A 14,119-nucleotide genomic window follows, 5' to 3' on the forward strand; every position below is an offset into this window, starting at 1 on the left:
AACACATGTTCGCTATTATCTCATTTGATGCCCCTTCTGAAGCTCTTTTTGACTCAGATTAGTCTCCTCTTTCTCTGAAGCCAAATTATTCAGTGATTAGCATGAAAGATTTTCAGCAATGCCCTTATTACTCTCTACAAGGAAGACTAGTTTGCTTGCCCCTCACCTCCACCATGCAGACTCTCAAGGGGAGGGACTCCATCCCTTGGCTCCTAGCCCACAAAGAAATGCTCTTTAAATATTTCTGAATTAGGGTGCCACAGTGGGCACCAAGTAGATACTTATCAAATGCTTACTGACCTAAAAATTTCTTTCTTAAAAAAAAAAAAAAAAGACTATTACCCATCAGAAAATGTTACCTTCAAAACATCCTAAACATTCCTTGTCATTCTAAAATACATTCAGCTGCTAAACTGCCTGTCCAGAAGTAGCTTACTTGGAGGAAGAACTTTTTGTTATTGAGAATTTTATCTCATTTTTTTCTAGAATATGAATTTTACAATTTTCTCCTTGGCCTTCTTAAGACACAGGAGATCTATTTCTTCTATTTCCCTTTGGTTGATTTTGTGGGATCCGAGAATTTCCAAGACCTTGTTTTCAGAAGATAATAAAGAATCCTTGAAACTGTCCCATCCTTTTTAAACAAAAGGCACCTCCCTTTCTTCCCTCCATTATTTAAGTTCTTGCACAAATATTCCCAAAATCTTTTAAAAATCTGTGAAATGGTATGGGGAAAGGGGGTGAGAGGTGGGGATAAGCTATCCATAATTAAACAGACAGCATTAGAGCCCAGAAGAAAAGGATGGAACCACTTGGAAGTTAAAAACATTTTGTAGTTTTATGTAAATGAGATTCAAAAGAATTAATGGAAAAAAATAAATTCCTATAGGCATATGTGTTTGAATTTTAGCTATTACAGAAAATTCACAAGAAGTTTATGAACTGATATGGAAATTTAGTAACAAATACTGGGACTTGATCCCTCAGGAACTTACTAGTTCCAAGTTAACTAAGGACAGTATGATTTTGGAGGGTATGTCCTTAGATACAAAGTTCTCAATGAGCAAACTCATAATACTTATGACAAATTATGTTTTTTTTTTTTTTAATTTATGCATCACTTGGGATACAGGCATTGTAGATCCCCTGGAAAATATCAATTACATTGTCACATTGGTTTACAGAAATACTCCCTTAGTATCAAGAGCCTTAAGTTGCGAATGCCTGCTAAGTTTGTGTCAGAAGGTTGTGTTTAATTAATTCAGGTTTGAATTAACTACTACTAAATGATATAGCTGCCTATACACTTTTATTATCCTTTTTTCCTTTTGCCCCTTATTGTTGGTTTGTTTGTTTTGTGGTATTAGGGATTGAACCCAAGGCCTCATGCGTACTAGGTCAAATGTTCTACCACTGAGCTACATTCCCAACATTTTCTTTAAGACAGGGTCTTGGGCTAGGGTTGTGGCTCAGAGGTAGAGCACTCACTTAGCATGTGTGAGGCACTGGGTTTGATCCTCAGCACCACATAAAGTAAAATAAAGACATTATGTCCACCTATAACTAAAAAATAAATATAAAAAAAAAGGACAGGGTCTCACTAAGTCGCCTGGGGTGGCCTTGAATTTGAGAGCCTCTTGCCTCAGCCTTATCCCCTACTGTTTTATAATGTTAAAAAAAAAAAGAGAGTACTATAATTTCTGTTGTATGAGGAAACTTCTGTTAAAGGCATAGGAGAGAGAAGACTAGATTTTGGAACAGGGATTGATTGAAATAGGATTGAGGGCTTACAAATCCCTGCTCTAAGTAATAAAAAAGACACCTGACCTCATAAACCTAGAATTCCTCAGGCACTCATAATGGGAACAGGTTTAACCAAGTATAGCAAATAAGTTAGCCAATCTCTTCCAAAAAGTAAGAAGTCCTGAAGATAAAGTCTAATTTATTTTTTAACACTTTATTGCTGGTTTTTTTTTTAAATCATTGTCACTTCTTGTTGAGAGAAGACAACAAAGGTTAAGCCACAAATGGTTTCTTCCATTTGGTACTGTTGATCCCACTTTTAAAGTTGGCTAGGGCTCTAGAGGACTCCCATACTAAACACTAGCACTGTGGAAGGTGAAAAAGACTAGGAGAAATGTTGTGAGTCAGGCAGAATGAAGGCAAACTTCTCAAGCATTCATTCACCAAATTTAATATTAAAAATAGCCTATGAGTTTAGGCCTGTGGGCATTTTTTTTTTTTTTTTTTTTAGGCTGTTGAAGAGACTATCTGGCAGGCAGCAGAAGGAAAGAAGGTAAGAGGGATGTGTCTCAGCTATTCCAAATGTAGACTGCATCTCTAGTCTACAGGATGCTCAAATGAAGCTTGCCTAGGCAACAATGGACAATCTCAATATTTGCTGATGGTGTCATTTCCCTAATACTTTGTCAAAATCAATGTGACTAGATTATATCATAGAATGAAGGTCAAAGCCACCTTTACCCGGGAAGGAAAACTCTGTATATGACTCCAAGCTTCATTTTCCTTGGACTTGAATTGGAAAGTTGAGAAATAAAGAATCTTCCAAACAACATAAAATGCTTTTCTATTGCTAGGATCTTACAAACCCAGAACTTTAAGGCTAGCAAGGAGCTTTTAAGAAAATTACTGTTTCTTGAGGTGCATAGGAAGAAGTTCCTCAGGGCAAATTAGTAGTAGGTTGTCAATACCCACTTTGAAACTGTCAACATCGTGAAAAAAGGGCACGCTGTACCTTCATGGAATAGGGGCAGGAAGGGGAAAGCAGATGTTATGTCTGTATGAGTTATATGGAAGGAAAGATGTCACCCCATTTTCTCATTGATGATATAACTGAGGAACTCTAAACATCTTCCAGTATCCGCTGAGTTTTCTTTTATGGTCCTAGAAGAAAAACCCTTTTCCAAAGGATAATATACCCATCTCAAAAAGGAAAATCAAACCAAAAAATGTAATGGCCACAAGATGGCAGAAGAAGCAAGAATATGAGAATGGACAGTAGCAAGGCAAAATCTATGTTAAGGCATATGAAACGAACATTAATATCACAAGGATATGAGATAATAAATCATGTCCCCTGCCCACTAACCTCCAAAATTCAGAGTCAAAAGACAATCTGAAGGTCTCCTAAGTGTATAAATTATCAGATTATTATACACAGGAAAAATAATACTGATAATAACAGTACTAAAATGACATAAAAACAATTATGGAACAACTTGAGGCTAATAGTCTGCATAAGACATTCTCTAAAACAGTTCAAAATTCCTGATGTCCTAAAGCTAAGCAATTCTATTTCTATTTCTATAATGCTCCCCCCCCCCCATTTCCCATGAAACGTTGAAACCATGAATTCTGACTCAATGACTTTTCTTTTTTTGGTACTGGGAGGGAAGAACCCAGAAGTGCTTTACCACTGAGACCCATCCCTTGGCCCTTTTTTCAGTTTGAGACTTTAGTGTCTTTAAATTAGTGTCTCAAACTGAAAAAAGGGCCAGGGATGGGGCTCAGTAAGTATCACTAAGTATCTCACTAAATTGCTTAGGGCTTCGCTTAGTTGCTGAGGCTGGCCTGGAACTTGTGATCCTCCTGCCTCAGTTTCCCAAGTCACTGTAATTCCAGGCATGAACTACCACACCTGGTTTCAATGACTTCTTTTTTTAAAATTTTTTATTTGTTGCTTCAATAACTTCTTATAATTTCAAGTTCAGAATAATGAATAATGTACTTATTCAATTACAAATTTAACCTGATATAATTATAAGATCAATCGAAGAATCTTAGGGGCTCAGGAATCAATATCTGACTTCATAGGAACTTCATATACTGCTGCACTGTGTGCTGAAGGAAGGACTGTGCTTCTTTACAAACCCTCAATATCCTTTGTTTAACTGCGTGGCCACAGGTGTAGTTAATAAATATGAGTTAAAGACTGAGTTAAGATTCCCTGAGTTGACTCCTTTATATATCTTGAGTGAGGAGATAGAAGCTTCAGTTGTTTGCTCCTTAAAGGAGCTACACTCCCACCCTGCCTTCATGTTTTAAAAGGAAACTAGGGCTTCTCAAAGAATCCTAGACAGCAAAGATTGGTCCCACATTCCTAGTTCCTTTTTATACCCAGGTCAAGATTTATCACTTACACAGTGGGATGAATCCTTTCTGATTCTGGTAGATAAGAGGTCTGAGTTTCTGGGGTTTGAGGCTGTGTGGCAGCTGGTGGCTCTGCCTCTTCAGCTTCACACTTCTTTGGGCTCACCTGTCAGGAGATAGCAAAAACAAAGATAACAAAGGATTTAATTCAGTTGGTTCCTTTTCTTTGATCTGGAGCTGGAAAAAGTCAAGGCAGGATGAAAAAGAGCCACATCTCCAGTGGACTTTGAACACAACTCTTCTATGTCACAGAATATACCTAATTTTGCTTAAATGAAACTCTGTTAAGCATAATTATTAAGTGCTTTTAGATTCTGCCATTCCTGTATTGATACCAGTCTAAAGAATAATTGGGCATACCTTCCTTCAGAAGGACTTCCAGCATCAGAGTACTGGAACTGCACTGAGTGTGACACCCTGATTTGCCTCAGTAAAATGAGGGCCTATGTAATTACTTGTCAGAGAACATTGGTAAGTACGGACCACTGCAAGAACTTGGGGAGACAGCAACAAGGTGTGTTAAGTCCATTTTGTCAAAGGGAACCGGAGGAAGACTGTTTGACAAACAGTCCCTTTGACAAAATGGACTTAACACACCTTGTTGCTGTCTCCTTTCTGATTCTGGTAGATAAGAGGTCTGAGTTTCTGGGGTTTGAGGCTGTGTGGCAGCTGGTGGCTCTGCCTCTTCAGCTTCACACTTCCTTTTATGATGACTTCATTTTTTTTTAAGTCATTGATGGACTTTTATTTTATTCATTTATTTATATGTGGTGCTGAGAATCAAACCCAGTGCCTCACACATGCTAAGCAAGCACTCTACCACTGAGCCACAACCCCAGCCCCCAACTTCACAGATTTTGACATAACTGAGGAAACTCTTAACTGAAGTCTTGGAGTGGTCACTTTGTGAATGTGTGAATCACTAGAATACCCCATAATTTTATAAAGAAGAATGGGAAGGGGACCATTCAATTACACCATTTAAGAAGCTAATTAAACAACTGGAGGGAAGTTGTCAATATCTGATGGAGAAAAATGTACAATCCAGTTTCATGTTTATCCATGCTTATTATTATATTTCACTCAAAAACTTGTTTTCATTTTGATGGTTTAAATCTGTTCTGCATTCTTGAGTTTCTCAGACATTAAATAAGTAATTATCTCGATCAGACATTAATATATAGAAGAAACACAGGCTGAGTATGTAAGTGGATGACACCATTTGTAATGTTACATATTAATAACTACCATTATAGTTAGACAAGACAACTAATCTTTGTTCTATGTAGGGCTGGGGATGTGGCTCAAGCGGTATCGCGCTCTCCTGGCATGCGTGTGGCCCGGGGGTTCGATCCTCAGCACCACATACAAACAAAGATGTTGTGTCCGCCAAAAACTGAAAAATAAATATTGAAATTCTCTCTTTCTCTCTTAAAAAACAAACAAACAAACAAACAAACAAACAAAAAACGATGAAGGGTAGGGATTGGGGCTATAGCTCAGTGGTAAAGTGCTTGCCTCTCATGTGTGAGGCACTGGGTTCAATCCTCAGCACCACATTAAAAATAAAGATACTGTGTGTTCATCTACAACTAAATAAATATTAAAAAAAAAAGATGAAGGGTAGAATAAAGTGTGGACATTTAAGAAATATGAAATCTGTTCCAAAGCTATTTTTCTTTTTTGGTACTACAGTGTTTGGTACTAGGGTTTTTGGTATTAAGAGGTGTTTAACCACTGAACCACATCCCCAGTCCTTTCATTTTTTTATTTTGAGACAGGATCTCACTAAGTTGCTGAGGTTTGCTTTGAACTTGCAATCTTCCTGTCTCAGCCTCCAGAGTAGCTGGGATTACAGGCATGGATCACCACACCCAGCCCAGTGCTCTTTTTCTAATCTCTAACAGAATAACATGATTAATCTTGTATGGGAGTAGGAAATAAAATTTTTGAAGTAAACAAAGCCTATTTAACAGAATTATATTGCATAATATTATAACAATAAATTTTGTAGAAATGTAAAACAAAACAAAACAAGAAAGTCAGGCGAGTATATATACAGTACCAGCTCAATCACAAAGTCCTCTATATCTGCATTATTTCATCTTAGAATGTTGACTATAATGTAGCTTAAAAAGAGATACCTTTTTTTTCTTGGTGGTGGTGCTGGGGATTGAACCTAGGACCATGTACATGCTAGGCAAGTACTCTACCAACTGAACTTTATCTCCAGCTCTCAAGATAAATACTTTTTAAGACCTTATTTCTAAGTCAGCAATCATTTCATTAGGGTTTTTTTTTTTTGGTGGGGATGGTGAGCGGTAGTGTTGGGGATTGAACTAGAGTTTTATCCATGCTAAGCACATACTCTACCACTGAGTTGACTGGGGATATATCCCAACCCTTAGAATTCTTTTTTGGAGAACCGATAAAAGTCTTCCTTTGGGGCAGATAAGAAGAAGTTCTGAGCAAGAACTGATGCTGAGAGCCCTGGAGATGAGAACACTGCTTCTCAGCCTCATGGAGAACTTTTATAAACCAGGGAGTAGAAATGAGTTAAGTAGGATTAACAAGTGTCCCCTACCCCTACCCTCTACATTTCTCCTGAGGTTTGTCCAGACTGACTTCTCAATTTTACAGTTAAGACAAAAAGGAAAACTATGCCTAATTCTCCATCTCCCTCTAGGGAAAGGTCACGATAGCCTACCCGCTCAGGCTGTAACTTCTGGGTCATGAGCTTTTCGGCTGGCTCAGGCTGGCTCAGACGCCTCACTTGGATGGATGAGGAGGTGGAAGTTCTCTCCTTTGGCTCAAGAACCTGCAGCTGTGGCATTGGTGGAACTGCAATCTCCTGACCAGAAGAGGGATCTTTGGTTTCAGTGTAGCTGGTGTTGCTGTCCCTGGAGGCTCCAGGGCTCAGAGACTGAAGAAATTAAATGAAACGCAGAGAAAAGAAAATTACTTTATATGGTACACATTGTGTGTGTGTGTGTGTTTGTGTAGATGGATGGTAAATAATCAGTAAATCATTGAGTTTTCCAACTTGTGCTAACCCAATTCATACCTGAGATTTTTTTTTTTGGGGGGGGGTACATATTCATACAGAATAATTGGTTTCACTGTGGCATATTCATATGTACATATATATAAGCATAATCTGAACAATTTCACTTCTTACCCTCCCCTCCTGCTTCCCTTTCACTACCCTAATGGTCTCCGTTCTACTTTCATCACATTCTTTTCTCCCCTGCTATTTTTTCTTCTATAGTTTCCACAAATGAGAAAAAACACATGACACTTTCCTCTCTCACTTATTTTACTCAAAATTATGGTCTCTAGTTCCAACCATTTTCTGAAAATGACATAATTTCCTTCTTCTCATGGCTGAATAAAAGTCTTTGTGGGGGCTGGGGTTCAATCAAATCTTAGCACCACATAAAAACAAATAAATAAAAATAAAGGTTAAATTCTTTTAAGTACGGACCACTACAAGAACTTGGGGAGAAAAAAAAAGTCTTTGTATTTATTATTCCTGCTTGAATTACTGATCTCCCTTACTACTTATCAACAAATTTACTAGGTTCCAATTAGATGCTGAGTACTGGGATACCCACATTAAGGCATATCCACACCCTCAAGAAGTTTATGTCCAGCACAGCATGAGAGTAACTTTCTTTGGAAACAAATGGACTCAGAATGGAAAACAATTCCAGTTAGGGGCCAATTAATTGAAAATTAGACTCTGGGATGAGGGTAAATTATCAGTGAACTGGGGACTAAAGGAAGCTTTTCCTATTCCTGTTAGAAATTATGACAGGTTCTTCTGGGGATGAAAAACACTGGCTTACAGACAGAATTTCAACACACACAGGAATCTCTCATACTCACTTTTCTGCTGCTGCTTGATGCTGAATGGGAACGGGAACGAGATCGGGAACGTGACCTAGATTCTGATGTTGACCTGGAGTCTGTCTTGGGTCTACCATGAGGGTTGGCGTGAATTCGTGCCTGGGATATATCTCTCTGCTTGGATCTCGGAGGTGAGAGAGACTGAGAGCCAGAGCTATCAGGAGAACGAGACCTAGATCTAGAACTGGAGGAAGAGGAGGAGGAGGATCGGCTAGAGGATGAGTCAGCTGACTGTTTCAATCTGTGGCTTGGGAAAAGATTATGTGAAGCCCTTCTGCCTTCCTTCTGTTCCAAAGATGGTTGTTTCAGAGATTCCTCAGTAATGCCTTTGGGTGATGTTAATTCCTCCATTTTTAAAGAGACTGGCTGAGCAGATTTTTCTGGCTCAGTTTCAAGACCTTTCTGGGTTGAGTATTCAGCCAATGTGCTTTTCTGAAGTAGAGGCAGAACATTCTCTTCTGGCACTTTCTCTGCTGGAGATTCTGCTTTGGTGTCTGCAGGACTTGACAAAGACGACAGGCCACCTACCAACTGCACAGTATGCTGAGATATTAAAAGCTGTCTGGTCTCAGCATCTGTATTAGGAGATAACTGGACGAGGACAGGGGGTGCTGGGCCTTCCATGGGTTCTATTTCTTCCTCACTCTGGAGTTGTGTATGAGGTGGTGGAGAAGATGCTTCCTTGGTAAGTAAAGGTGGGGGAGTCTCCTCCTCACTGGCAGTTTGCTCCAGTGGTAGCACAAGAGGGGCCTTCTCTAGATCTTCGGTCAGTAGAGGAGGGGAAGGGGACTGTGATTTTTCTTCCAAGCCTTGTGAAAATTTTATTTCTTCTCCTTTCTCCTCAAGGGGGGAAACTGATTGCATCTCTTTCTCTTGTTGCTGTTTGGTGAGATGACGAGTTCTAGCTTCTTCCTGGGATCTTGTAACTCGTCCTCCTCTCTCTAGCCCCTCCTGTTCCTGCGCTCTTATGGTTTTGGGTCTCTCATCAATCACCTCCTCTGGTTTTGCTCTGGGCATCACATCTCCCTCTTCTTCCTGAAACTGTTTCAGGATTGGTGCCTCCCTAGATTTTTGTCCTTCCTCTTCTTCCTCTTCCTCTTCCTCATCTTCCTCCTCCTCCTCCTCTTCTTCTTCCTCTTCAGTTTTCAAATTTCGATCTGCTCTGACCCTCAGATTTCTAGAAGGTACTTCTTGATTCTCTTCCCCCTCAGCAGCTTGACTACACTCAGAGGATTTAGCTGCTCTTGCCTGAAAGAAAAGATATAAAACAGTTCCAAATATATTTGCTCACAATCAATGGAGAAAAAGCATCCCATTTAATACTCCCAAGAATAAGAAATTCAATGATATACAATTTTGTTAACACAGAAACAGGTATGACAGTAGATAACTATGACTAATGTGGGTTCCTTTTGGGAATCAAAATAACAGTAACCAAAAGGAATAATGAAGCTGCTTGTAGTTCATTTTTTAGCTTCAAGTTTTTAAACATCTAGAATCAGGGAGGAAAACAAAAATACTGTCACATAATCTGATTATTTTTATCATTTTTAAAAATATTTTTTATTTGTCAATGAACCTTTATTTTTTTATATGTGGTGCTGAGAATTGAACCCAGTGCCTCACACATGCTAGGCAAGCACTCTACCACATTGATCTACCATACCAGCCCCTATTTTTATCATTTTAGTATATTTCTTTTCATTCTTTTTTCCTTACCTTTCTTTGCATGGTCTTAATTATGCTACACATATGCCTTTGTACTCTGCTCACTTAACATTGTTCTAACAGTTTTAAAGTTTTAACCAAAAAATTAATTATGCTGTATCTTTTCTAATAATGTGCTTTAAAAATACAACCAGGGCTGGGATTGTGGCTCAGTAGTACAACATTCGCTTAGCACATGTGAGGCCCTGGGTTCGATCCTCAGCATCACTTAAAAATAAATAAATAAATAAAATAAAAAGCTATTGTGTCCAACTACAACTAAAAAAATCTATCTATCTATCTATCTATCTATATATAAAGAATGCAGACCAACCTAACTTTCATATATCTATATATTTGCTTTGATTTCTAAAGACTAGATCAGACCTAAACAAACATACAAAAAAAAAAAAGCATAAAAAAGTGACAAAGAGAAGTGAGAAGATGACTATATAAAAATTTATAAAAACACTACCTCGAAAACAGTTTGAGGAGGAAAAGGAGGAGGGGGAGATATTTCAAAGCACCACTCAGAGAGGTGACTGAATGTTTAGGAAGTATTTGATTACCTGTCTGACCCTAGATGATCGTCTTTCTCCTTTTCTTGGTTTCTCATCATCAGATTCACCTTTCTCTTCAGAAACAGAGGAGCCTTTTCCTATCAAATGAAAGAAAATCAAGTCAGATTTAATGTCATGAACACTCATTCATGACTTTCTAAAATCCAACAAACTGTGGCATATAAGCTGTTTTGATATGTATCTTTTATCAATATGTATCTTTTATCAATTTCTTTGGCTTCCATGTTCAAAAAAGACTATACATAGCCCTGAAAGTCAGGGTCTTATTGATTATTCCTGGTGTGCATGTCTAGAATATTTTCAACATCACATACATACTACATGAGTTATGTACCACAAATAAAACTAAAATAACTTTAGAGACTTCAAATTGTCTAGCAGGAATATACAAAGCACTTATTTCTACAAAGTGTTTTGTTATTCTGAACCAAAGCTCAAGACTTCACTCTGTTCTAGGCCCATTTTTCAAAACACCCTATTGCCACTATTTGCTAATTTTGATCAAAATATTATGATTAAATAAACCAGTCAATTTGTACAATGATAAACTCAAGAAAAAAGAATTAGATGAATGGTTTCCAGGGCCCCATTGTTCCTAGAAATCACTTGAGCTAACTGGACAGGGCTTCAGAACTGAGTCCTTTTGAGTATATATTATATGTTGGAGCTCAAGGAGAAAGATTTTTTTTTTTTTTTTTGGGGGGGGGGGTTGGCTGTTAAAATAAAGTTTGTAAACCACCAATCTAGGTCATTCTGAATGATAATTCCATGTAAAACTGAAGGTTTCACTAATATTCTATGAAGGAAGACAACTGTAAGTAAATCACTTAAGTAATGTTAGTTTCATGCCTTGGATAGGGTTGAACTTGAAGTTTCCTACCAGTATTAAAATATTACATAGAAGGACTACAAGTATAGTTCAGTGATAGAAGGAAGAGATAAGATCTTGATGCTAGTTGAGAAAAGAGAATAACTCAGTGGGAAAGTACTTGTCTAGAATGTGTGAAGACCTGGGTTGGAACTCCAGCATTGCAAAAATAACAAACAAAAAGCACAAAGGTAACTAACTATGTTTCAGATTTAATCGACTAGATTGAGTTCAGTTTTGGCACAACACAAAAGGTTTAAACGATCCAGAGAACCATGTTCTAAATTAATAGCATCTAAACTAGTGCAGATAAAGCAGATGGTAAAAACTAATTCCAGATCTTTTTATTTCTATATCCCATTACTCTAACATGAACTAGGCTTTGCTACTGTAGTGACCAAACAAAAGCAAAAAAAAAAAAAAAAAACTAATGAAATGACTATAAGACAATTTTGTAAAACTTTATTTCATAATCACTTGATTAACAGGCTCTCAGATTATGATTTTATGTGCAGAATCTATAATTATGATACTTATAATGATGGTTCAGACTCTGACCACCGAACTATACCTCAAGTTCTTATTTTTTATTTTGTGACAGGACCTCACTAAATTGCTGAGGCTGGCCTCCAGCTTGCAATGCTCCTGCTTCAGTCTCCCAAGTAGCTGTGTTTACAGATGTGCAACACTACACTCAGTCCTCACTGTAATTGACAGGGCCTTGCTAAGTTGCCCATGCTGATTTCAAACTTGCAATCCTTCTGCTTCAGCCTCTGAAGTTGCTGGGATTACAGGTGTGCACCACCACACCCAGCTATATTTTAAATATATATATTTTTAGTTGTAGTTGGACACAATACATTTATTTTATTTATTTATTTTTATGTAGTGCTGAGGATGAACCCAGCACCTTGCATGTGCTAAGTGAGCGCTCTAACAGAGCCACAACCTCAGCCCCTATGATATTATTTTTGATACTGTAAAACTACAGTTGATTCTGGATTTTTACTCCTCTGGAAACACTTAAATAGGTCATCAAAAAGATTTGTAGAAACAAAGCAGAAAGTTTTGGTCATCATTGTTTTGTGAAAACCAGACAGACCCCTCAAATATGAAACATAAATAAGAAAACATAAATAAGAGGTGATGAATCTCTAACCGCTTAGAAATGCTACAAACTCTAAGAAAAGGGCTGGCTAAGAAAACCCATGGCTACAACTTTGTTAAACGAATCAGTATTCTGGGGCTGGGGTTGTAGCTAAGTGTTAGAGCACTTGCCTAGCACGTATGAGGCACTGGGTTCAATTTTCAGCCCCACAGAAAAATAAATAAATAAAATGAAAGTATTGTGTCTATCTACAACTAAAAATATTTTTAGAACATCAGTATTCTGAAAACAAATTCATATTCTGAACATATATTTTAAAATATTTTTGTATTTTCCCAGATTGCATTTCTTCTGGAAAAAAGATAACTAAGAAAAATACATTCAGGGATGACATAGAAGGAGATATATAGACAACTTCTGACTATGGAGAGTGGATACTAACTTCTCAACACCTTAAAAAAATAAAAGGAAGTCAGGCATGGTGGTGCATGCCTGTAATCCCTGAGTCTTGGGAGTCTGAGGCAGGAGGATTGCAAATTCAAAGCTAGCCTCAGATGAGTGAGGTGCTAAGCAACTCAGTGAGACCCTGTCTCTAAATAAAAAGCCACATCTGGTGATGTGGCTCAGGAGTCAAGTGCCCCTGAGTTCAATCCCCCGCCCCTCCCCGAAAATATCAAAAGGAAAGTCAAGGAGGATTTTATAAACTTCCTGTTTGGGATATTGCCTGCAATACAAAACAAGAGGTTACTGAAATATAAGACAAAGATCCAAAATGTATTTTGGTACCAGGGACTGAACACAGGGGCTCTTAACCACTGAGCCACATCCCTAGCCCTTCTTATGTGTATTTTTTTGAGACAGGTTTCACTAAGTTACTTGGAACCTTGCCAAGTTTCTGAAGCTATCTTTGAACTTGCAATCCTCTTGCCTCAGCCTCCCAAGCTGCTGGGATTACAGGCATGAGCCACCACACAAGGCTACATTCATGTTTTGTTTTGAAAGAGACGAGAAAGAAAAAGACAGAGAGAGAGAGAGAGAGAGAATGAATTTTTTTAATATTTATTTTTAGTTTTCGGTGGACACAACATCTTCATTTTATTTTTATGTGGTGCTGAGGATCGAACCCAGTGCCTCGCGCATGCCAGGCGAGCGCGCTACCACTTGAGCCACATCCCCAGCCCAACACATTCATGTTTTCTAATGCATTTTTCATCTTTAAAAAAAAAAAATTATATATATATATTTTAGTTGTAGGTGGACACAATACTTTTATTTTTATGTGGTGCTGAAAATCGAACCCAGTGCCTCACACATGCTAGGCAAGCGCTCTACCACTGAGGCACAATCCCAGCCCTCATTTTCTTTTACTTCTGAATATCTTTTACCCCCATCAATTATAGCCACTGGAAGAATCCTAATAATGACATAAAACAGGGAAGAGAGTGGCTAGCCTTACTCTAAATCTTTGCTTTTGAAATCTTATTTTTATTTCAATATCTATTCCTCATTTTCATTTCAAACTACACTTAGAATTGAGAAAACCTATCTTCTTTCTTTTTTTGGTCCTATTCATAATTTTAAACAATTCCACCATTTCCTATAAAATAAAATTTAAAAAATGCTCATATTTATTGGTTTGGCACTTAAAGTCTTATGTAATATTATCCCAATCTATCTTTTAGATTGTTTCTACAACTATTCTCAAATATGAAATAACTTTATTCTGCCATACTACATACTACCTCTTCTTTAAAAATATCATAACCATTTCTATCT

At 37.7% G+C, this 14,119-nt stretch overlaps 1 protein-coding gene across 1 annotated transcript in view; it reads right to left on the reverse strand.

The window, feature by feature from the left end:
* The window catches only part of Acin1 (apoptotic chromatin condensation inducer 1), a 35,865-nt gene that overhangs the window by 14,318 nt on the left and 7,428 nt on the right, over positions 1–14,119 (reverse strand). The window contains 4 exon segments of the mRNA XM_071607760.1: positions 4,161–4,276; positions 6,878–7,093; positions 8,059–9,327; positions 10,356–10,444. Of these exon segments, the coding sequence (XP_071463861.1) occupies positions 4,161–4,276; positions 6,878–7,093; positions 8,059–9,327; positions 10,356–10,444 (1,690 nt within the window).

The sequence above is a fragment of the Marmota flaviventris genome, chromosome 2, assembly GCF_047511675.1.
Source record: "Marmota flaviventris isolate mMarFla1 chromosome 2, mMarFla1.hap1, whole genome shotgun sequence".
In the NCBI taxonomy this organism is placed as follows: domain Eukaryota; kingdom Metazoa; phylum Chordata; class Mammalia; order Rodentia; family Sciuridae; genus Marmota; species Marmota flaviventris.